General features: G+C 33.8%; 1 protein-coding gene across 1 annotated transcript; it reads left to right on the top strand.

Moving 5' to 3' along the window:
• Positions 1 to 203: 203 nt before the first annotated feature.
• On the top strand, positions 204 to 26,183 carry LOC149078066 (PHD finger protein 19-like). The gene is made up of 16 exons (XM_089241656.1): positions 204 to 278; positions 2,350 to 2,440; positions 4,701 to 4,928; positions 5,295 to 5,376; positions 6,743 to 6,838; positions 8,165 to 8,265; positions 10,687 to 10,717; positions 11,161 to 11,201; positions 14,445 to 14,521; positions 14,797 to 14,849; positions 16,108 to 16,219; positions 17,322 to 17,448; positions 18,435 to 18,505; positions 20,610 to 20,792; positions 22,105 to 22,255; positions 24,555 to 26,183. Exons 3-16 carry the CDS (start codon positions 4,707 to 4,709, stop codon positions 25,158 to 25,160), a joined length of 1,953 nt encoding a protein of 650 aa, XP_089097782.1. The 5' UTR covers positions 204 to 278; positions 2,350 to 2,440; positions 4,701 to 4,706; the 3' UTR covers positions 25,161 to 26,183.
• The last annotated feature ends 226 nt before the right edge of the window (positions 26,184 to 26,409 follow it).

Genomic DNA, 26,409 nt, shown 5'->3' with positions numbered 1-26,409 from the left:
GTTGTCTTCTTTAAATGCTGGTAATTCTTATTACAGAAAATTTTCGACATTTTTACATGAAATCTTCAATATAAATCAAAATTAGATTCTCTAGTTTTTCAATTTTCAAAATTCGTAATTTTATAAATATTTAAAATTTAAAATAAAAAGAGTAAAATTTTTCAATTTCGTTTACGAATCTCCTCTTAAAAGTTACGATAATTATCGTGGAGTTCAGTAGCTAAGCTCGACGCTGCCGCGATATTTACTTCTTGTGAAAGATTGTGAAGGTGGTGAAGGTGAGAGAAAACACAATATTAATTACTATAATTAACTAATTTTATTAATTATATTGCAATCCTTAAAATGCTTCGAAGTTATATTGATTATTTAAACGTGATTGGATGTTCAAATATGCCGCGGTTGGCTAAGCTTTGAATTTTTTTCCCCCCACTTGCCAATATCCGCTATTTATAACGGTTTTCCCTGAGATCACTTTTTTTCGTATAAAAACCTAAATAAAATTGTTTAATGTGCACATAATTGGATGCGTTTGAAACGTATGGTTTTAAAACTTCCTATAAAGAATAATCTATCAATTTTAAACATCATAATTCAGCTTAATATTCCCGGATAACTCACGAGGGGAAGGGTGGTCCTTCCCCCTCTTGAAAACAAACCCATCAAAGTGGAGGTGGGACCCCCCCCCCCCCTCAAATATAGGGGAAGGGGACTTTCCGAGTGGAAAAAATTCCAAGATGGTATGGAGGGAGGCCCCCTTCCACAAAGGTTCCATTCCAAGAGCTATTACTGTTATGATTATTCATTCTGTGATTGGAAATGGGCAAAAAATGACCATAACCTTGATCGAATAAGCCAATAGGCTATGAAATTTTACTTATTATATTCAGTGTGATGTGTAGGGGGGGATATATCAATTGGGGGAGGGAGGCTAAGCAGGCTACAGTGAGGGTGGTAAATTTGAAGAATGTGAGTGGTCAAGAAAATTCATAGAACGGAAGTAGAAGCAAAATTTCTTTAGTTCATAGGCTATAAAAGCATAAATTCGCGTCTGCCTAGAGAGGGAGGGACTAGGTCAATGAGTGATAGAGAGTTTGATATAGAGAGTTTGCAAGCATGTGAATGATCCAAAGCGTGAACCAGAAAGCAAGGGATGAGGTTAGTGAGCGACCAGAAGAGTGATCTATAGAGTTTTGCTAGCCTGTGAGTGGGTTCAGAAAGTGACAGAGCAAAGGACTTGGTCACAGGGGAGTGATCAAAACAGTGAGCAAGCATGTGAATCAACAAAAAGAGTTATCCAGGGAGTTTGCAAGCATGTAAGTGATCGATAAGTCAACGAGAGAGCAAGGGATCAGGTGAGTGAGCAACCAAAAGAGTGATCTAGACAGTTTTCAAATGTCTGAGTAGGTCCAAAAAGTGACCTAGAACAGTGAGGGACCTAGTCAGTGAGTGATCAAAACACTGTTTTAGCATGTGAATGACCAAAAGAGTGATCAAAACAGTGTGCAAGTATGTGGATAACCAAAAAAAAAAGTGAGCTATGTAGTTTGCAAGCATGTGGGTGATCTAAAGAATGATCTAGGGAGTTAGCAAGCATGTGAGTGATCCAAAGAGTGATCTAGAGAGCAAAAGCCCAGGTCAATGAGTGATCAAAACAGTGTGAATAAATAAATTTTGTTTTGGCAAAACAAAGAATTCTGAATATCCCTCTCTAAAGTTACAAATCTAATCTCATCAGTATCACACATTTTCATTGATTTAACATCTGATAGTATTTTCGATGTGTTACCAAAAGATGTTCATTAATCTATCTCGTCTATCTCAGCCCATAATGTTTACCTATATCAAAAAATTGTTTAATTTATGCTAAAAATGTGTTATTACAGTGGACCCACCTTATAATGTTTTGTGAAAAAAACTGTCATGAATAAATGTTGTGAACAGGAAATCTCTATGAGCATTGCTGGACAAATTGCAAAAAACTAGGCTCCAAAAAAATGTTTACCTAAAGAAAAAAGGTTCAAAATGATGCTTCTTTTGACTTTTTTAGGGCATGGGGACCCGCATCCATATGTTGGTATATATGCTGCTATAAATTCCAAACATTTTGTGCTGTTCTCAGCCTGTAACTTAGTAACTACACAAAGAAAATTTTAGGCTCTAATAGCAATTTTTTATTTTCCCATGGTGACATGGCAACTTGGATTTGCCCAGCCCTGTCTATGAGTATTAGTAAGAGTTGGGACCACGAAATGAGTCGTACAAAGCAGGAAGTTAGGAATATTATAAGCGTGATCCACTGTATTATTAATATATTTTAGTTTAATGTGTTTTCACTGTTGTTTTTAGCTGCTTGTATTTGGCGCAAGATAATTGCCGTACGTTTCTGGTTGAAGTGATATCCTCATTCTTGTGATTATTTGTTATTGCCTTTATTCTAGTAAGTAGCGATGATCAATCAGTAAGTTAGCAACTTTCTTTTTTTCTTGTTTTCTCTTTAAAAACCTTTATTAAAGGTTAAAATTTTTCCATTTTTATATTTAACTCAATGCAGGGCTTGACAAATCCTAGGTGTCAAGTCACGTCGCGTCAGGAAAGTTGGTATTGGTCCCTAAAATTCTCTTAATGTGATTGCTGAATCAGAGTCGAAGGATGACAATGTTTCTGATTTTATTATTTCTGTGTTTCTTCCAAAAACAAGCAACGCAGCAGAAGGGAAACTGATTTAAAGTCAAGTTTTCTTAATTAAAAAGTATTGAAGGTTTAAGTTAAATTTAATAAGTTATCTATTCAATTTAAACCCTTTACCATATTCTACATTCATGCTATTTTTTCCATTAAATACGGAGTTAAAGTAGTACAGATTTTTAAAATCACGGTCTGACACAGATCCAGGGAGATGTGTCATAAGGGGCATTGTAGTATGAATAAAGGTCTTTCCAGACCAACCGTGACCCCTGTTCTATGAGTAAAGGTCGTTATATGACAATACATTCTGCATTTTCTGTGACAGAACCATTATCTTTCTATATTTGTTTAAAGATTTTCTATTCTTTCCCCATTTCACTCTGGATCACTAATGTGAGAGGCATAAACATGAGATTTATACTAACATCAAATTAGTATTCAATTTCAGAAGATAAAAAAACTTTAAAATAAAGAAAAATCAGCCTGTTAATATATAATAAATAGCTGAGAGCAAGTCCACTGCCCATTTTGGCCAGATTTTAACAATTTTACCAGACTATAATTCAAACTATGTGTGTGTGTGGGGGGGGGGATGTGTTTTTAGAATTTGCTTATGTGGCAGACATTTTTCAAATGTTACAGAGGAGAGTCTCTGGGTCACCTATCACATTTTGTTTTTGTGTATAATGTTTTGAGAAAATAAGTGTATTTGCATGGCCTATTTAGAATATTTGAAACATCTTTCTCTGAGTTAAACATTTTTGTGCACTCTGTTACAATGATGTCCACTCTGTTACAAGAAGCATTTCTGCCGTTCACTGACAAAAAAATTTGAGAACACTTCAAACTAAGATGTTAAATTAATAATTAGCAACCTATTGTCTGTCAGAAATAAAAAGTTTTGATTTTAAGTTGCTAAATATATGGGACCATTCAAGTATTACATAAGCAGATTTTCAGCCATTTTTTACCCCCCACCCCCGTCAGCAAAATTTTGTCAGCAGCTTAGAATATTTCATATCTTTAAAAAGGGGTGGTTGATGATGTAAGCAACCTTCAAACCCCCCTCCCCCATCATCAAAAGTCAGCAAATCCAACCCCCCTCCCGCGATGCTGACGTAATACTTGAATGACCCCTATGAAAAAAAAAAACTTTTCCATGTGCTATTTTGAAAAAAATCATAAAAAACCACCAAAACAACAGAAAAAAAAAAAGCATTTTTTTAGCATGTGTGTGAGAAATAAGTTGATTTCATTATTTTAAGAGATAAAACAGCAGAAATAATAATATTTATTTTTTTACAGGGATATTTGTTTTCGTAACAGAGTGGACCAAATCCATGCCTTTCAGTTACAAAACCCAAAAAATAAAATATTTTTACAAAACAAAAGTGAAAAATATTTATGAATATTAAACTTCAAATCATTGGCTATAATATGAGATCAATTTTATTTTGAATTTTTCATTTCAAAAATGTGGAATGTACACTTTTTTCTGGAATGACCCACATGCATCAATTGCTCAAGAAAATATCTTGTCAATGCAATGAGTTTTTTCCCATTTAGTTAATGTTGAATGACCTGTGTTTGTACATTGAGTGAATTGAGAAACCTTGCACACTATGTGATACTGAATCACCACTAGGCATTCACTTTAAAGGGGGAGGGGATAAAAGCGATTTTCACTACGAGAGAAATGTTAGTCCATTAAGTTTATTTGGGCTTAACAATTTTTCATGTTGTGTAATCACAGAATTTGGTATTCATATTTTTTACTTATAGCTCATTTGTAGTTTATTCATTAATGTTGAATTAAATTTGAGAGATTAGGTGAAAAAAAGGTGAGAGAGTAAGTGACATGAAAATATGCATTCTTAATGACTAACAAGATTTGTTTTAATTAATAAGCTGTAAGTTAATTTTATTTTTATGTGTAAACAGATTTTTTTTTTAAATCATAATTTTTTTCATACCCTGGATATATTTATTATTATTTTTTTATTATTAATCAGAATGAGATGTCCACCAACTTCAAGGATATTGAATCCAGGACCATCAACTATTTGAAGAACACACAAGATGATTATTGGCATTTTTCAAGGAAAGACTCGAAAGACATTCTATTATACACAGAGAAGTCATCAATTTATGAAGCACCAACAAAGGAAAAGTTCCGTGAAGGTTCGGACGTCTTGGTTCGGTGGACTGATGGACTTCTGTATTTGGGAAATATCATCAAGGTGTGTAATTATATTGCTTCACATGTTATCGAACCCGGCTTATAACAAATGAAACTTTTGGTTCCTCAAAGCTGTTGTTTATTTATTATTGTTAAGGTGGTATATTCTTGCGAATACAAATACAAGCCCACAATGGGCAAAAAGCCCAATGAGGTGGCTCACAAAAAGATGCCATAGCAAAATATGGATGTCATATATTTCTTAAAATACAGCAACCCAATCAAAAAATGCACTCATATGTCACTGGGATCTTTGTTCTCCTACATTTTGTAATTTGTGATTGCATAGTCTGTTGAATATAATTATAAAATATCTATTCATTCAATTCCATTCAATATGACTATTAATGTCATTTGAATTTTCTAGGTTGAGGATGAATATAGCCGCTGTGCAGTGAAGTTTGAAGATGGTTCGAAATACTGGGCATTGTATAAAGACATACACAAAGGTAATTAGCTGCCACTAAAACTATACTGTACTGTAAAAAAAGTACTAATCTAATGCTTTGAAATTATTTTTCACAATGTATTATTAGCTCCACAGAATTTTTTTCAGCCAAGAGCATTTTATTTATTTCTTTCAAGTAAGTATAGGTCTGCTGTTGATCCATGCCTGAAAAAAGTGTGACCACAGAGAGAAGGCAGACTTCAACATGATACTTACTTAGTTATTTATTACAATATGATACATGATACTCAATGTCTGAATAAGAAAATTTATTATTCACCACCTTCATTTTCAGTATAGACGGTAGATGACGGCATAAATGCATTAGAGCCACACATAATAAATACACACACACAGACTTTCCAGCTTGCACCAATTCAGTGTTCACCAATATGCACCAAAATTCAATTTTACTCCAAATTTCATTGCGGAATGATAATACTCCGAAATTAAACCTCCTAAATTTGAGATTTTTCAAATTATTTTAGTTATTTCTCAATAATTAAAAAAAATACCACTCATTTTACAAAAATATTTCTCATAATGTTGAAGCAGATTGAAATTACTCTTCAAGAAATATCTTTTTACGGATAATGCATTGCACCAATTCATTTGAAATTCTCCAGAGGAATGTTTAGAAGGTGCCTATTCTTTGTTGTAGTCTCCTCTTGTTTACATTCGTTTGTTTTTTATGTTTTGTCAAACTACAGGGTGGGTAAAAAGTCCGTAGAAACTTCAAAAATTCATAAAAACCAGAAAAATAACTGAAATAAACGGTTTGCAGGGTTAGCATCGCTAGGTCACTGGAATTTTTATAAGACGGGGAAAAACTAAAAAAACAGCTGATAGGTAGCGCTAACGTACACAAGTAAAAAAAAAGCAAATAACGAAGAGAATGCCTCCAAATCGTTTGTTACAGCAGTATATGTTCCACGTGACCACCACCACAGGGAATAACACATTGCAGGCGAGCCAAAAATCCAGCAATGGCAGAATGCAGCCTCCACATACACGATTTACAATGGTAAACTGGTTGGGGATTAGGAGTGCAAATTCTTAATTGAACCGTCTCATTTGCATATTTTCACCAAAGTTGCTTGTACCAGCGCCACCTATCAGCTGTTTCTATAGTTATTTTCCTGTATAAAAAAACTCAAGTGACCTAGTGATACTAACTCTGCAAACCATTTGTTATTTCGGTTATTTTTCCGGTTTTTATTCATTTTTAAAGTTTATGCTGACTTTGCCCACCCTGTATTCTATTCTTTATGCTTTTTCTTCAGTATATGCATTTATTCAGTATATATGTATAGTTAGGATGTTTTAAAACCATTAAGTTTCATGGTTTTCCTCTTTTATTTATTCAGGTGCTCCTACAAGTTATGAGGTAATATGCACTATTTGTGATACATCCACATCTGAACATCCTGATGAAATTGTAGTGTGCAGTAAATGTTCTATCGGTATGCAAATGAGTTATTAATATTTATACTTCATACAATTGTTTTGAGTTTTTGTAATAGTAATGGTAGAAATATTTACATAATATCAGATATACAGGGTGTATAGCTAACTCAGTGCAAATTACTGGCGAAATGCGGATCCTAAAGGCATACTTTCAATTAGAAAAAGTATCTGAGAGAATAACATGTAGAACTCAGATACATAATTTATATTGCAATGGGTTGTTCAGTTACCAAAATAAAAAAAAATAATTTTATATATGGACACCCTGTCATCCAAAACTCAATTAGAAAGTTGCCCTGTCTCTGCTGAAGCTAACCAAAAGTTCCACGTGTTTCAAAGTGCAATATTCGCTCAGATATTTGAATTCAAAAAACAAAGAAAAGTTGTGAAAAAACAGTATAAAAACTAACAGACAACACTTATTTCACTCGTTTATGCTGTTCTTGCCCAAATTATCTCAAATTTTTGTATTCAAATATCTTAGTGAATATTGCGCTTGAAGACGCATAATTTTTTTTGTTTACTTCAGGAGAGACAGGGCAACAACTTTCTAATTGTGTTTTTGAGGACAGGATTTTCCCAATGGAAATTTAGATTTTTCATTTCAAAAACTATACAACCCCTTGCAGTATTGACAATGTATCTGAGGTCTACACATTGTTTGGATGCTTTTTCTAATGAGAAATATGGCTCGTGTGTCAACGGTTTGCCAATAATTTCGGCAAGAAAAGTTAGCTATGCACCCTGTATATATCACACATGAAAATGTTTTGAAGGTTTTACATTTACAGATGCTATTAAATTGTATTTGAGCAATTACTATAAGAACACCTTGCTTGAAAGGTCACATTTTGATTCAATACAATTTACTATTTTTTACTACTACACTTTTTTGATAAACACAGTCGAATCCAGTTTTAATGAATACTGTTATAGATTCCTTTATAACGAAATTTCGTTAAAACGAAGTGGTTCCTCCAGTCTGTTGGAGTTCGTTATAATTAGATTCAACTGTACATTAAAATGTCTATATAATGATACTCAAGGAGCCAAACAAACATGTTATACAGGAGTTATCAATATCAATGGAATATATCAACACTGAAAAGATCATTGGGACTAGAGACTGATAGTTATATAGGAAATTATTATCACAGAGGTCAACATCATGTAGGATTTTTCTATATATATATATGTATTTTTAAGAACTTGATTGATTTCAATAAACTAATTTGAAGAAATCAAATGAAAATTTTTAATGCAGTTATTTATCATATATTTAGGGTACAGTGTTTGATGTATGTTTTCTTTTGACTGTTAAGGTTATCATCAGTTTTGTCATGTTCCCAAAATTGAATCAAGTGCTCTAAGGCCAAATTCTGGATGGACATGTCGGACATGTGTATTTGCCAGTGTAACCAAAGTAAGTTACATAGAAACCTAGTGGCTACTTTCTACTTGAGTGATAAAGATAAATCTGCTCACATGTTTTTCAAATGAATGAATTTTTTTTTCTCAAACTTTGAATGTTACCTTTCATAAAAAAAGTAATCCCAAACATAAAACTTGAACACAGTTATGCTGTAAAATTTTTAAACTTTAGATGTGTAAGCCTAATAGAATCAAACCTTGTTAATAAGTCACTTTTGGGAGACAAAAAATACGACCTCGTAAGCAGAGTGACTCGTTAAACGGAGTATGCCGTGGCTGCACTGATTCCTGTCTCCCCATTGATGCATTCATGCAAAAAAAACAAATTTTAGTTATTGAAATAAGTTCCATCATGAAAATTTATTACTCATGTTTTTCTTAATCAAATGTTTATTTGCTACATAATTACGTATTTGAATAATGCAAAAATATTACCTTTTTCAAAATTCTCAAATTTTTCCACATGCTTATGGAAACCAAAGTATTGTCATCTTGTATGGAAGTTTAATTCTTCACATCATAAATGAAAATAAAATATTCTTTACGAGTTCAAAAAAATAAGTATTCATTTTTCACTGAAAAAACACTGGTGAGTTTTGTTTGTGTGGAATTGGTAGTTGAAGTGATCTTTTTTTCAAAAAAAGATAGAAATTGGAAGCATGTCTGTTGTGCTTTTCAGTCCCGATAAAAATTTTTTTAATAGGTCAATCTTTCATATTCCTTCTCTACAACACTGCTTTGTTTTTTGAACATGAGCGAACTTTTTTTTAAATTTGAAGAACATTCTGACAGTACTGTGAACACACAGGGTTACAGATATTCAGCTGCATTACAATCGTCCATCTAAAATTTGTTTAATCTTTTTACAGCCAATGTTCCCAATTAGGAACATCAGTCAGTTTTAATTAATTAGAAAAAATATTTTCCTTATATGAAAGCACTTGATTTTTTTCCCCGTGAATGCGTTATATTCAAAACTTATTTTATGAAACAAAAATTTCATTCATTTCAGCTCTTACGCCTCAAGTTAGATTTTTTTTTTTAAATAGCCTATTTTCAAGAAAAATAATTTTGTTTTTAATTTCAATATTGTTTCTATGGACATGCTCAAGTCCAGAAAACGTATAGGAAAATTTTTTTTCATGAATTTTATGTTGATATCTCTAAACTAAAGGATCAGAAGGGAAAATAATATTTAAAAAATCAATTCAAACCTTAATTGGGCCGGTAAAAGATTGAAACCTCAAAAAGCAGATACAAATATTTAGCGACTTAAACTAAACATTTTAATTTCTGCCATGGACACTTTCCTTGCTAAAGCTGATCAAGAACCACAACTTGCTGAGAGAAAAATATTCCAGTTTGAAACGAGAAATACGAGAAATATCCCAATATTGAAAGAATCTGTCAACAAGCAGTGACAGAAGATTGGGGGAGGGGGGGGGCCTTCAGTGGCTTCTGCTTGAAATACTAGGTAAGTCTTTGAGGTGATAAGAGTGAAATGGCAATTTTCCATTGAAACTGAAAATAGAATCCTACTGCAATAAGAAAGAAGTGAGCATGAATTATATATACAAGTTCAATTACTGAAGGATCTATCTAGGACAAGATACGCATTGAGCTACTGAGAGAGGCAAAAGAAGCAAAAAACATTTAAAGAGGAAAAATAAGAAAATAAGTCACGAATTTTATGATGCATTTACTATTTGAGAATTAATAATGGTTGAGAGACATTTATTTTCCTTGATAAGATATAAAATTATAACAAGAGCGTTGAAAAAAAAATTGAGTCTGAAAGCAATATTTAGCATTATAATGTATCGTCAATAAATTTGGTTGTCAGTATTGAGGCAATAAAAATCAGTTACCAGTTTTTAAATATTTATTTAAATATTGAATTGCATAATTGAAATTCAATAGCATTCGAAATTACCAATAATTTTATTTGTAATTAAAAACACCAATTTTATTTATAATTGTGATGAATTTTAAGAAAATTGGTATTCGGTATTGGTATTTTTTTTTCAAATATTCAGTATTCATATATATGGTATATTCTGTTATATTGTGCCAAATCACTATTCGTCCCATCCCTAAAATTAAAAAAACACATATTAAGTGTTAACATTTTAAACCAAACCAATTAAAAATTATGCATAATTTACAGAACATGGCATTTATTTACAGACGTTTATTATAAATCTTATTAACATGATTGTGGTCAAATTGGGAAACCTGAATTGGTGAATTAAATAACTGTATTTTTCTTATTTTTTTTACAAATTCATTTGAATTCATTCAAGTCAAAGCTAATACAAAGTTATCATGAAACATGAATTAATTTTTTTATTGCTGTCATGTTCAAGACTGTCCTAATATTTTCTGAGCTGTTTTTTTATTGCCTTTTTTTTAGAAAGGTGGTGCAGTGAAGAAAGGCCCCAAGGGTAAGTCCATTTTGGAAATCTTTTAATGTTTCAATGTGTAGAGGATTGTTTATTCCTTATGCACTTCCTTTCATTGACTATGAAACTGATTTGTGTGATCAAATGTCTGAATTGAATTTTTTTTTAAAACACTCAAAAGTTAATTTGAACTATTAGAACAATGATGTTACTCTACTTTTAACTGTCCTGGAACCCATGTTTTTGAAGAACTTTACTGAGTAAAAGTCTACTGTAGAATTTCTTAATTAAATTTTTATACATGATGTTCAAGTATTTTGGGTATTTGATGTGCTATAGTGTGTCAGTGAAATCACTGATTAGAAAAAAGTCACGAATGAAATAAAAATGCAAGCTGTAAAACTTTCCCCTAGAACCTGTAAAATATTTCAATATTTGTATAATTATTCGTTATTAATTGTGGTTTTTCTCCCTTCTTTATATAGCTTACCTGATGATGGCCATGAAACAAACATTACCATATGATGTAAGTAAAGAAGTATTCTGTATTACTTCATACATTCAGTTATGATGAACATGGATATAATGAAGTTCTTCCAGTTTCCTTGGATTTTGCATTGCTTTCCCATGTCATTTTGATCACTTGTAATGAAATAAATGCACAAAAAAAAAAAAAAAAGTAATAAAAATAAATATAACACAAATTTTTCAACTAATTTCTAATCAAACATCTTCATTATATAGAAGAGTTGATCAACTTTGCCCAAGAATATTGAGAAGACACGAACGAATAAGGCAAATACACAAAAAATAATAAAAGTCCTAATGCATTTCAATACCAATGGGTACCGTCTTCAGAGGAAAAATTTAACCACTAGTCTCGCTGACCGAGTTTCCCACTTGGGTTGAATGCCAAATCTTAACGCTCGGTTGCTCAGCGGAAGAAGTACGTCTGTTCACTTCAAACGTCGTGGTCAGAATGAAGCTGTGAGCCTGCGTGAGATACTAATGCATTGTCCTGATTGGACGTTTGCGGAATAGAGCTATCCGATTGGTGCATTCAAATTTTCTTGTAATTCCCGCTCGAAATGAATTTAAGCCATGGTGTTGCGATCGGGGGTGTAGATTTATTATCGTTCACTAGTATATTTTTGAAGGCCCGAATATATGTGCCTTCGTAGAAATCTAGATCAACTGTGGACTTGACTTTGTGAAAAACTCTCGCTTCTTGAAATTTGAATTTATGGCCTTCTTGCCAACAGTGGAGCGGTGATGGTCGATTTTTCACATTCCTGATTCTTAACACAGGGAGCGTGTTCATTTAATCTTGCTTTTATGGGTCTCCTTGTCTGTCCTATATAACCAAGAGAGCAATCACCACATGGAATGTAATAGATGCCCCATTGTTTATTCTGCGGTATAGCATCTTTAGGGGGTATGAAACCAAAGTTGTGTGTGTGTGTGTGTTTTTTTTTTTTTAGATGTGCCCACTAAAAACTTTGGTTTCATGCCCCCCTAAAGATGCTATAACTGCAGAATAAACAATGGGGCATCTATTACATTCCATGTGGTGATTGCTCTCTTGTTTATATAGGACAGACAAGGAGACCCATAAAAGCAAGATTAAATGAACACGCTCCCTGTGTTAAGAATCAGGAATGTGAAAAATCGACCATCACTGCTCCACTGTTGGCAAAAAGGCCATAAATTCAAATTTCAAGAAGCGAGAGTTTTTCACAAAGTCAAGTCCACAGTTGATCTAGATTTCTACGAAGGCACATATATTCGGGCCTTCAAAAATATACTAGTGAACGATAATAAATCTACAACCCCGATCGCAACACCATGGCTTAGATTCATGGCAGAGTTGCTAACTGCTACAGATTGTCTGTAGTTTATACGGACGGCTGCAACACGGGAAGTGCCGCAGGAGCTCTGACACAAAGAAAACGGGGATGGAGAGAGGGGTCTGAGGTTTCTAGACGTCCGTATATATGGCCCACAAGGGTGTATGCAGGTCGTGATTGGATTGAATATTCATGAGTTATTAAGGGACTCAGTGACCTCGGAAATGGCTTCAGGAGAGGGGGGGGGGCTCTCATGGCCTGAGCTCTCTAATGCCAATGAGGTGCTTTAATAAAATAAACTTTCAATTAAAATTAAAAAAAATAAATTTTTGAGTGATTATTTTTTATTGTACTATGATTATGTTGTACTAGAGGGGTACCAGCCCCCTCCCCCCCATGGCAAAGCTGAATATTCATAATTATTGAGCAAGCTTCAAGCCAATGTTGGCATGTCTGCCTATAGCACTAAATACAGTGGAACCTCAATAACTCGACACCCCAAAACTATCTATGAAAATGTTAACTTTAAGTGGATGTCAAATTAGCAAGGTTTCATTTAATCTCACTTGTCACAGTTTTCAAATATTTGTGCATGTCATCATCATCACCAATGGTACATCAGTCCTAAGACTTGTTCACCCCATGTTGAGCAGCTGCCACTCATCTTTGTCTTGGGCTTTGCTCTTTGGTTGGTTATAACTGGTCCATTGTGTAGAGTTGAGAACCAGGTGACTCTGGACCTTCTCCCTTCAATTCTGTGTTCCATCACGTCTCACAGCAATCCCCTGTGCCAGAAAACATTATGGCGATTTTCTCCAACCTGTGTTGCTACTTGTGAAGCTGACCTTGTTAATGTCCAGCTTATTTGCTTCCAGCACCACATCTCCAGTGCTTCGAATCATTTTGTATCTCTCTTTTTTATGGTCCAGGTCTCTGATCTACTGTATATAGTGCAATAGACCACACGTATACTTTAATCAGGTGTTTCTATTTAATCAGTAAGTTTTTGTTTGTTAATAATCCTTGGTTAGTGCAGAATTCTTGCATTCTTATATGTAGTTGAACAATTCTATTTCATTATCTGTTAATTAGCAAAAAAAAAAACAAGAAAACAAAAAAAAAAACAGTTATTTGCAGTTTTTTATGAGATCTTTCCAAATAATCTCAGGAGTGAAAAAAGTATAATGTGTTGAAATATCTGATACTCTCTCTCTTTTGAATGAGCAGTGCATTTTTCGAAAATAAGGGAAATTTTTTTTGAACTTGAAAATTTCAATCTAGCTCACTCAACCATCCCTCAATCAAAAATTGCAGATATCATTCACGCAGATTCATGTACAGCTATCTGTGATTTTTTTGTAGTCCTCGGGTCGAATTTTCTGATTCCAAAACATTGAGAAGTGACCCTATCCCAATGTGTAAAGGAGAATCTTCAACCAATGGAAAGATGTTGAAATAAAAGTCATCATAGAATAATGTGATGAAAATTTATTGACAGGCCAACGCATGAACAATTTTTTAAAAATTAGTTGTGATGATGCAGTAAGAATCATAGTCAACTTAAGTGGGGAATACCTATCTTGTGTCAAGCTAAAAAAGTTTTCTTCCCCATTGAATTGAGTATTCTGCCAACCATGGGAATAATAAATGTTCAGTTACAAAGGTTCTACTGTAAATGAAATTTTAAATTTCATTTACAGTAGAACCTTTGTAAACTTTGTCAAACTTTTTAAATTATTTAAAAAGTTCGGGTCAGTGACAAAAAAAAAGTGAAGTCAAGATATTTGATTTCAAGTGTACATTGCTTCTTTTGTCATATACGTGTAGTAATTTATATGAATAGCATGCTTGTTTGTGCAATGGATGTTCATTGTAATTAAGAATAATTAGTTTTATTTACAAATGTTTCATTTGTTCATTAGATGCAGTCCTTGACATGGGATACTCAGCACAGAGTGAACTATCAGCAGACATATTGTTATTGTGGAGGTCCCGGAGAGTAAGTAGGGAGAAAATTAAAAAAAAAAGTTGTGGGGGGAAAAATGATTATACTCCTCTCACATTAGCTACTAGCTAGTATGTAACTATAATACTTATGTATCCCATAAGCGCAAAATTGTCTTCAATTGAGGCTGATTCTCCACCCCCATGCATTATTTTCTATCTCTTTACACCTATCGATATATCCTTATATGAGGGTTTAATTTTAACTGTGCTCGTCTTTGTGTGTTGTAAGCATTGCAAAAATTGTTTGTTTCTTTATTTTAATTTTAGGTGGCATTCAAAAATGCTGCAATGTCTGAGGTGTAAGCAATGGTTCCACGAAGGTGAGTAGGTTTTGTAATATAGTGTAGTTTATCCTTCATGTATTATGAATTAAGTGTTATGAGTTTGTACAGTATCTCATTTTTCATCTGTTGCCTTTCTCAAACTCTTTCTTATAAAGTGTACTTCGAAAGTTTTGAAGGCAGAAAACAAATTTCCTGCAAAGTACAGTAGACTTGCTAATCTGGCACGTAACAGGTCAGGGTGTGCTGAATTATTGAAATCGCCTGATTACTTGAAGTCAGTTGAGAAAGCCCATTCACACAGTATAAACTTCTGCGCACAGACATACAATGACATGTTTCCCTCTTCTATACTCGAAGAAAATCTGCCTAAAAAATACCAGATGGGCGGATTAACACATGATCAGATTATCAAAAGTTTACTGTAATACAAATATCATGAAGTGTGATACTTGATGTTTGTTTTCCATGAACCCAAGCAGACTTGAACCTGCTTCAAATGAAAATTCTGTAAGTGTGAAAGGTGTTGCCAAAGAAATGGCATATTGTTTAGGACTGAAGACTAATTAGTAAAAATGTGTTGGATCATAAAATTGGACTACGACTGTACCATGAAAAACAATAAGTAACATTGTGCAAATTGGAAACACATCATGAAGCCTTGAAATCATCATCTTCTGATTGTATATGGAATTATACTACAGTATAAAATTTTTTCATAGATTATTGCTGGGCTGGGCAAATTCCAGGCGCCAGGTTGTCATGGTTGCTAGAAAATTGGTATTTGGAGGCGCCTAAAATTTTCTTTGTGTTGTTACTTATTACTAAATTGCAGGCTGAGAGTGGCACAAAATATTTGGAATTTCTAGCAGCATATATCTGCCAACATGAAAGAGGGTTACTATGCCCCAAAGCAGAATATGCTGAAATCTGCAGAGATGTTGCAGAACAATCAGTGCTATTACTACTAAAGCACACATTCTAACAAATTGGTACATGTTGGAAATCATTACTACTGTGCAGAACAGTCTGGAAAAGTGTAGAAAACACTATTATGGTGATTTTTACTGCAGAGCATTTCCAGTCAGCCGAGAGCTCATTGCAGAAAAATGCAAAACATTCTGCTTTGGGGTGCTATGTCCTGAAAAAAGTCAAAACAAGCATTATTTTGGATCTTTGGGTAAAAATTTTTTTTGGTGCCTAAAATATTGTTCTGACACTTAGCTTTTGTGATTTGTTCAGCACTGGATTACAGCATTTATAGTAATTGGTTCTTATTTTTTTGTTGATTCTTCAGGTTGTTTGCAATGTCTCGATGAGCCACTTCTTTATGGTGACAGGTTTTACGTTTTTGTCTGTGCTATCTGTAATAAAGGAACTGAGTTTATTAGGCGCCTTCCGCTTCGTTGGTATGTCAATATTTTTTTTTATCATACAGTTATATATACATTTAATATATTGCAGAGATACTACAGTAAAACATCTCTTTTGCGGACACCAGCGAGACAGAAAAACTCTTCTGTAAAAGAAGGGGGTTACTATTGAGAAAATTTAAAAAAGGTATTATTATTATTTGGCTATAAAAGAGGTGTTCTACTTGTATATTGAAAATTTTCAAAATTTAAGAAAAAAACCAAATTTTTATTTCACACAAATATCTGCATATATTTTTTAGTCCCAAAGTGGTCAGCAATTACGGTATACACCAAATTGTTTGCGCCAGCAGATGGCTCTGCAACAGTTGACTTTAGAAACATGCTTTCCATTACAAAAAGTTTTCAAATCACATGCAGTTATTCAAAATGTCCAATGTATCAATGTTTAAAATTTTCCAATGTGCCGTATACATGAAGAAATAGAAAAATCAACTTTTTATGCAGAGCCTGTGTGCTAAAACGTCCAGTTAGTGAAATATAAATGCAGTTCAAGAAAGTCATTTAAAAAAAAATTACATATTTTTAAATGCAATATTTACAGAAATATTCGAGTTTGAAGTTTTCAGCATTTTTCACAATAGTTGAAACAGATTGTTGTTCACAAATTGGTAAACATTAATTTTGAATTCAAAGTTGTAAATCTGCAATTATCAAAACAGATAATTACTTACCATCACAGTGATAAGTTGCCAAAACATTAGTGATTTTATGTTTGATATCTCAATAAATAATGCATTTAAAACATGAATTTTTATTTTTTTATGTATATGACCCCTAAGGAGGTTTGAGGAAAATATAGTTCCTCAAACAAATTTTGAGATTTTAAGTAACTGTACCTCATTTAAAAACTTTTTGTAATTGAAAGTATGTTTCTGAAGTCACCAGTTGCAGAGATATCTGCTGCGCAAATGATTTGGGAAGGCTTGTATAATTTGTGCTGTTTGTCATATCATCTGTTTTGATGGATTGGCTTGCATTGAGAAAAGAAAAAGTTTTTTTTCAAGTGTGTTGTGATGTAATGTAATAAAATATATTTGGCTCTCCTCTTTCTTATATCTTAACTTTTATCATTTAGGCAAGATGTTGCACATTTGGTGCTTTTCAATCTGACTATTATTCACAATAAGAAGTATTTTGAGTTGGATTCGACAATCATGAATTTCTTGAAAGACAAGTGGTCTCAGTTGCAAGTGAAAGGAGAGGTATAATCACCCTTTAATAGTCTTTCTTTTTGTTCAGTGCTCAAAATTATTTGAATTCATAAGTATTCATTCAATTCAATTGAAGTACAGTGATACCTTGGCTAAAAAAAATAATTTGTGAGTCACATTTATTAACTAAAGCATAATTTTCCAGCTTAATTTGTTCCAGTGACAGCTTAAAAATTGAAGATAAGTTTCATGAAACATTAAAAAATTCTGCAAAATATACAACTACTGACTGAAGGCCTTGATAAACCACTCCACACTATTTTGTGAAGGAGAATTTAAAGGGAGATGAAAAACGTAACGCCTTTTTATCTGACATGTATGCTATGCATTTGGGTTCGCTTAGCCATAGTGGAAAAAAAAGTGTGTGAGGTGATGTGCTGTGCGATATAGTCAGCTCATTTCTCTCCCACAAACACACAGATGAAAAATATAAGTTCTTAGAATCCACATTCTTCAGTTTGGTATTAAGAGTCATACAGAATCCACTAAAATTATTCAAGTCTGAGGCTATTTTTTTAATGCATTTTCTCTAAGCTTGATCATTCATCTTACATGAAATGGCTCGATATCTTTGAAAGTGAAAAACAGGTATATCTGGAGAGTGATTCTGATGTAAAAATAAAGTAATGCGACAAACCCACACAGTTACTCATTGGATTAATTTTGATTGGCATGGAAATTTATCTTGCGGCGCTGCTGTTTTATGCCAGTGCATGCATCCATATATATGAAGTAAAACATTTGTTAGCCGAGGTAGAAAACATCTGTGAAAGAAAATCTTTGTCACTCAAAAAGTTTGTAGGCTGAGCCATTCATTAGTAGAGGTATCACTGTACTCATTGGAATTAAATGTGATGAAAGGTAAAAATTAGAGGGAACTTTGTATGTATAAATAATGTTTGCAGAATCGGGGAAAAGTTTTGAACTATAAATATGATTAATGAATTTTTATTTAGCTACTAACTGGTATTTTTCAGGAGTTGACACGATCATCAATAGATGAGAAGAAACAAAAAATGCTAGAAATATTACAAGGCAGCAAAAGTCGGTGCGTGATTTAAGTTATTTGAAAAAGACTTACCGTATATACTCGTGTATAAGCCGACTCCCACCACTTCAGGACCACCAAAACCGCAATAAATTGAAAACCCGTGCATAAGCCAACCCCAAAAAAATCCATGCATTTCAGTGAAAAAAAATCATAGGGGGTGCGGCATCTTCGTTTTTATCCTTATTTGGGCTGTCATCGCCATTGTCTCTTTCAAAGAGGATATCATCTTCAGTTCCGTCCATCGCATTGCTGATGCAACACTTTTTGAAGGATCGGATGATAATTTTGGTGGAAACAGAATTGCACGGCGCTTGTACCCATTGGCACACTAGGCCAATATGAGGTTTCTTCAAGGCACCACTTTTTGTAGTTTCTTTATCATCGGAACTCATCCATTCAATCCACAAATTCCTCAAATAGTCTTTGAGAGGCTTGTTGATGCTCATATCTAAAGGCCGCACATTCAACGTTAGCCCACCTGGTATCAAAGCCAATGATGTTTTCAATTTCTTTGCCTCGGCTTTGACATTATCGGTTCTGTGGGGTTTGAACATATCCCATACCAATAATGCCAGTTTCTCGATCACTTTTACAACAATGGCTACTGATTGTGGGGTCGATATTTTCTCATCAATAACTGACCCAAGTATAAGCTGACCCCCCCCCCCCCCCACTTGAGGAACAAATTTTTCCAGAAAAAAACTCGGCTCTTATACACGATTATATACGGTAATTTCTTTCAATGATGTTTGAATCAACTTTGGCAATTTGGGTTTTTTTGTGTTGAAAATATGCTGCATGGTTTTCTCCACCAACTGCAAAAACTTTTCAATGCATTAAAATTTAATTCAGTGTTCATAATAGTATGTTCTCTTTCTCTCTCTAATTCATAATAATTTTATTAACTACATTAATTAAATTGATTGAATAATTATTTAATTATCCAGAAAGAAACTGCCTGGTTATAATTAAAAAATATTTTAATACATTTTATAGACAAGTGAAAATTTTTTTTCCCCTTCCACTTATCGTTCATCACGCACCAAAACTTTGCAGTGATGCAGTCTCTCCCCAGAACGAGCTGAATATCCTTTGCGACCAGGCCCATCATGTCAACTGTTTCTGGGGTGGGGGGGGGGGGCAAAGAACATATACTCAATATATGTATGTATTCATATATATCATTTTTAGTGATTTTTTTTAAAGCTGGGGGGTGGGGGATGGGCATAATCTTCAGAAAAATTACCACCAACTTGCTTCAAGCTGACTCAAAAAAGTTCCTCAACATTGTTGTTCTTCCTTTTCATTCTTTGAGTTTCAAGCTTCTCATCCATTTTAAAGAAATTTGACCTCCATGTCCAACTAGTTCATAAACTCACCTTTCCCAATTCAAAGATCCTATCCTCGCCAGCCAAAGACTCTTGATATATACTTGTATTTCATCCCATGCAAAACTGGTCATATAGGTCAAACGAGGAGGAACCTCAATGTGCGGATTGCCAACACAGAAAATATGTCAAATAAGGACTTACAAATGGTTCTGTCATTGTCCAACATTGTTGGCAACCATCACATAATTTTGATTCGGAGGAAGCTTCCATTCTCAAAAAAAGCAACATACTATTCTAATCTGAATTTTCTTGAGAGGTATTTCACCAGAACGTGCCACAAGATTTTCTTATTAACGATAGGAGAAATACGCCACCTATATATCACCAACTTGGGCAAACTTTATCGATCACAGCAGAGACAAGGTTCTGAACACAACAGATGGCACACCAATCAGACTCAATTAATACAAATGCAAACTTTCCAGACGACCAATAGTAAACAGTTGTCATCAACAGTCCTCCATCTGACGGTTTTATTTGTTTGTAGGTTTTAACTGCAGTGTCCTGAGATGTCCCCCCCCCCCCATTGTAGAGCAGAAATGTGTGTAAACTATTGATAAGAGGAAAAAAAATTATTTGTCTTTAAATTTATAACATGTTTAAATATCTTTGAATTACTTAATGTCAATTTATATTTGATTGGAGGGGGAGAATTCCAGTTCGTGTTTCATTCAAACTTACATTTCGTTTCCTCATTGCTTTTGCTCCAGTTTCAAGTGTGGCAAAGAAGTGAAGAAGAAAACTTTCATCTGGGGTCTAATTTCACGAGTTCCTCCACCAGTTCCTGCCATTTCTGTTCCGGAAACAGGCCCATTGACAGATCAAGTCTTAGACGATTTCCTCAGCAGAAAGAAAAAGAAAGACAAGTGCAAAGTCAAAGACAAAATTCCAAAGTACTTCTTGATGTTTTTATCTAATTTTTTAGTCATACAAACATTTACATATTTTGAGAAGTCTATTTTATTTATTCATTTTTAAATAAAAATTATACTGGGGACACACGTTTTTCTTGACATCTATTTTAGATAGAATACACCAGATTGCATACACATCTTGCATCAAATTTTATACTGAATTTTTATTTATTTATTTATACAATATTGGTTGGCTGAAGCCTATACATGGGTATGCGGAGGTGAAGTTAGACAGAAACGATTGATGTTGCAAAGAAAATCAGATACTGTTGTACAATCAATAATGTTTGGCGGGAGGTTGTTCCAGTCCGTTATTGTACGAGAAAAAAAACTAAATTTGAAACAATCTGTGGATGCAAAGATGGGTTTCAATTTTTGTGAATGGTTAATTCTTTTTGAAAAGTATGAAGTTGGAATCAGAAAATTTGAATTATCAATATGAAAATGGCATTGGCGAATTTTAAAAAGGAAAGATAGTCGAGAGACATATCTACGGGTAAGAAGCGGTTGCATATTGAGTTGGCGCTTGAGTTCAGTGATGGAGGCAGAGGATAACCAACAGTTAAGAATGAAACGGGCAGATTTATTTTGAATAGATTCTAATTTGTCTATGAACCTCTCTTTCAATCAAAAACACTGTCCATAGGTTTCTGTAATCATGTAGCTATATCAACAAAATCAAGTTGATCTCCAGAGTTGTTTGTTTCATCGATTTGTTTCTACGACAAGAATTTTCTTCAAAGTAGTTTAAGAAATGATTCAAGTCAATGTTCAATCATTAGTGGTCCGCTGGTTCAAGCCCACTGATTAAACAATTGGACCACAGAGAAAAAAGAATTGTGGTGGTCTGCGGGACCATTAGCGAAAGCTTTTGCCACCTCCCCTTCCAGGATGATACATCAATCTCAGAAGAATCTCATGTGGGAGAATCACTGATACGCCAAACGATTGACTGCATTTCCAATTGTTTTTTTATGGCTTTTTGCATCCTTTGGTAGTATATCACTCACACATTCTTCGTTCTTCGAAATAATACAAGTAATATATTTCTTGTAATGTATTTAGGAGTAATACTTTTAATATATTAATAATACTATTATTATGTTTAGGAGAAAATGAATTATTATTCAGAGCAGATTTTGTTTAGCGGATCAGTAGGTTTTTGTATGATTCTAAAGCTGAAATTAGTTGAGAGTTCATCAAGCACTTGTTCACATGAACTCATGCCTTTGTGTCTCATGAATGGCATTTAGATGATTCCTTTACTTATCATGAATGGTTTTTCTTAAAGGGTACAAAAACCATTGAAGAAAGCACGAAAAATGCCACCTCATATTCCTGTGGAAAATTGTGACACTTCTGGACAGAACAGCATAAGGGAGAGTGATAAAAAGAAGAAGATAGATGAGCAGCATCAGCAACAAAAATCCAAGTCTGGCACGGTATGCATAAGAAATGCAGTGTGAACTGCTACATAAATTAAGTGTTTCGCTAATATCAAACAGCATTTTTTAATTTCATCACAGGCTGATTTTAAATTCAGGATTTTTATTTTGTTATAAGATTTGATTGTCTCTCATTATGATATATATATTGTCTTTTATACGATTAACCATCGTATATAAAATAAGCCTCTTTACCTCAGCGTTCAAAAAACTAGTTCTGGTTTTAAAATAGCTTATTAACCCTAGATAACTAAACTTAAATTAGTGTTATTTTGTAGCTGATCTATTAGGTAGTCTATTAGACGAATGCTTAGTTATCTAGGGTTTAATGTTCTTGCAATCCCTCAATCATTTTTCATCGTTTTACATTGTGTGTTTTTGTTGTGGTTTTGCTACAATTTTTACAGATTTTCTCTTGTTTCAGATGACCAGAGCATTTGTTATGGTAATTTTATCTAAAAATACGTGGGTTTATGTAATAAATTTTTATCTGATTTTTCATTTCACACCATCTTTATCTGCCTTTCACAATGGCTCACAGTTTGTGCGGAACATATGACTTACACAATGGCCTCAGGAAGTGTTTGGAACTTGCAGGTGCTCAGTCTTTCTTTACGTAGGAAATTTTGATTTCTCTGAATGAATTTAGTGGGTGCTTAGACACCTGTCCCATGAATTACAGTGGGTGCTCGAGCATTCACAGCATCCCCGGCTCCGCCGCCGTTAGACTTACAGTAATCCTTGATGTATTAAACACAAAATCACTAATATTCCAGTGTGATGTGTCATCTCCTTCACACATTTCAACATACTGATGTTGCTCAACATACAGGGTGAAAACTTGTTAGTTTAAGCTTGAATATTTGTTAACCATTGGTTATGAAAGCGCACTCTCAACTAGGAAATGTATTCAAATAGTGTGCCCATTTTAGATATGTCGATGTCATTTCTTCTTCTAGGGCCTGTATATGTACTGAGATACAAAATGTAATTTTTTTAAATTTCCTCCTTCCCCATCCCTTTCCTTTAACTTCCAATTAGAAAGAAGTTGTTGCTTCCCCCCCTCCCCCACCACCAAAAAAAACAAACAAACATATGTTTCTAAATGCAATACTAGCTGAGAATAATATAATAATAAAATAAGAATTCATAAGAACAGCATATGCTAAGGGTCAAGCTAAGCTTGTGCTATGCTGTTCATATGCTTCAGATGCAGCTCTTTCCCTCATTTTCAGCAATTTTTTAAATTCAAATATATTCAGTTGATATCGCATGTAAAAAGACCAGCAACTCTTTAATTGGGAGTTTGATGACAGGGACATGTAGAAAATTACATTTTGTATCTCTGTACACACACACATCCCCTAGTAGGAGAAATGCAAAATGGACACATTATTTCAATAACTTTTCTATTTAAAAAGTATGTTCCTATCACCTATGGTTCACTAGTTATTTGAACTGAAACACTCAAATATCCACCATTTATGTGATTATGCAAATGGAGTCTACCAAACCCCATTACATCTGTGAGAGAATGAAAATGTGTAAACTATAAGCAACTTAAGCAACATCATGCAAGTTGGCAAACACACGTATTAATTGTGCATGAAACAATCTTGCCAATAAAATTTGTTTTATTTATTTGATGCAGAATGGCCCATTGGATGTGCATCGAGTGAATTGAGTTGTCTGCACCATATATGTGATATTGAGTTGCCACCACTAATTCTCTTTAATATGGGGGGAGGGGCTCTTGGATAAAAGAACTCTATGATGTTAACCTATGAAGTTAATTTGGGCTCAGTGACCTTTCATGTTACATAAACACAGCTCTTTGGTGTTTGTATTTTTTGCTTGTAGTTTGTTTGTAGATTATTCATTAATGCTTAATTAAATTTGAGCGATTAGGAGAAAAAAGCTGCTAGGTGATACTGAAAATATGCATTCTTAATGATTAACAAGATTTGTTTTAATTAATAAGCAGCCAGTTAATTTTAATAGAAAAAAATCTGATTTTTTTTAAAATATTATGAATTTTGCATACCCTGGTCATTTCACTTTGGCTCGCTGATTCCTCAAAGTGGCCGCACTTCAGACTTTAGCCGTAACATATACATGTAGGTGAATAGCCACATATTGTTTGCTCATAAGTCACTGAATTTTATTCTTGATTACAAAGATCTCAAGTTAAGAAGTTAACTTAAATTGTGAATTCATATGTATTTGTGCCACAGAAATGCATTTAAATGTTTTATCAGATTCAGGCTACTTTTCTAATATTGTCTTTGTTTAATAGGAGCAACAAAGCAGAAAGCTTCATCACAGAAGACTTCGACCAAGAGCATCAAAAACAATCACTAGAGAGTCCCCAACTGCAAATGTAGATCTCTCGGACAGTGAAGATGTTTCCTTATCTCGTGTCAGCCTGAACACCATCATTCCCCAGCCCTCCAGTTTTGATGGGCCGAATAACCCATTTTTGATGGACGACTCTTCTGTGTCTTCAAACAGTAAGTCATCAACATCTTGTTCAGCATCAGTGACCTCGTCAGGTGAGGAGTCTTCGAACAAAATTTCTAGAAAGAGAACTAGAAAGTCTGAACTCCAACAAAATCAACGCGTCACACGAAGTAGTAGCAAGCATTTCTCATTGAATGGGGTTATTAATGGTGATTTTTGTCCGAGCGGTGCACAGGATTCCAAGTTCCTTATGAACCAAAATATCAGTGTATCGTCAAAGACGAGAAGGGACCAAAACTCACGCACGTCAGATTCCACGTCGAAAAACGGTTTCATTGTTCCCAGTCGTATCGTGAAGTGTGAAAATTTTGATGTTGTAGCAAAGCGTATAGATTCCTGTGGCAAAGTACAATATCTAATCCAATGGGAACCTTTGTCATGAATTTTACCCATGCCGTTTATAGTTTGTACAGGATTTTTTTTCTTTGTTTCATACTAAGGGAAAAAAAACGTAAATAATCACCCGGATGATTTTCTTTCTTTGGCATGAAACTGCCATTGTTGTTGTGTGTATGATATTACTGTGATCTGTTACGTGAATTTGATTTTCTTAAAACTTTCCCTGTAATCACTAACAATTTCATTGCCCTAACTCTCGTTTCACAAAAAAAGGTCAGTCTGGCTCAAGTTGTGAATCGCCTGAAACTATATAACTGCCAAAATAGTTAACTGAATGTGTACTGTGTATAGAATAAGGGAAGAGCATATTTTGTCTTTTATTGATCGTTCTTCAAAAAATATATATAATATATTTTGATACAAATAAAATGGAGCAATCATTTAAGTTTTTATTCCACACGCATATTGAGACTGAAAATTCTAAAAGTTTCTTGGGCTGTGTTTGGCTATTTAGTTTTTCAACGATTAAACTTCAAAACATGATGGTAAACTGCCCAGGAAACTTTTATCTTGTTAAAGATTAAGACCACAAGTGTCTTTATATGTTTCATTGAAATCTTTGTTTACTGAGCCAGTTCAAAAATTGCCCGCTGAATGCCACAGCCTTCTTCACTTTGTAAGTTTTTACAAATACAACGCACATACTCTATGTTAATTCGAATGATAAATTTTGTGTACGCTACCTTTACTTTGAATATTGCCCCACACAGCTGCAACCATATTTCAAAAGTCTGTGTTCTTTTTGGAGTTTTGACATTTTCTCGAATTTCTAGAAAAATACTGGGCAAATCGTTCTGAAATCTTCGTCATGTGAACCCTATGCTTGTATTCACAATTCCCAGTGAAAATTTAGTCATGGGTGCATTTAGGGGACTGACAAAAAATTACATCAGAAGAAAAGGTTTTCGATCAGCCTTGTATGCTAAAAAAACTGTAAATGGTTTTCACTTTCACAAAATATTATACTAACTTAGTGCATTTTCGTGAGGATAGCACACATATTCACAAAGATATAAATATTTCCTATAAAAAAAATCAAACTTCCATCACGTTTTTTTTGCTGATAACATGCAGAGTTTTCAAAAAATTTTTGTGTATTTCACAGAAAATCTGGCACTATACATGAGATACCATGTGCAGAAATTCAGAATTTGATAATTCTTTATTGAACGAAATATGATTCTTTTCAGTAAGTAACTTTTAATTGGGCATACACAGGAAATACCTACTTC

The sequence above is a fragment of the Pholcus phalangioides genome, unplaced genomic scaffold (genome assembly GCF_987345545.1).
Source record: "Pholcus phalangioides strain wild (caught in Gottingen) unplaced genomic scaffold, Ppha-v1.0 ptg000014l_1, whole genome shotgun sequence".
NCBI lineage: Eukaryota > Metazoa > Arthropoda > Arachnida > Araneae > Pholcidae > Pholcus > Pholcus phalangioides.
The sequence above is the reverse complement of the archived record's forward strand: the minus strand, read 5'-3'. Positions and strand labels throughout refer to the sequence as shown.

Excerpts from the sequence above, each read along its gene's own strand:
- LOC149078066 (XM_089241656.1), top strand. The coding sequence starts at position 4,707 with ATGTCCACCAACTTCAAGGATATTGAATCCAGGACCATCAACTATTTG. Across the intron at positions 5,377-6,742 it reads GTATAAAGACATACACAAAG|GTGCTCCTACAAGTTATGAG; the intron begins GTAATTAGCTGC and ends TTATTTATTCAG. Across the intron at positions 10,718-11,160 it reads AGTGAAGAAAGGCCCCAAGG|CTTACCTGATGATGGCCATG; the intron begins GTAAGTCCATTT and ends TTCTTTATATAG.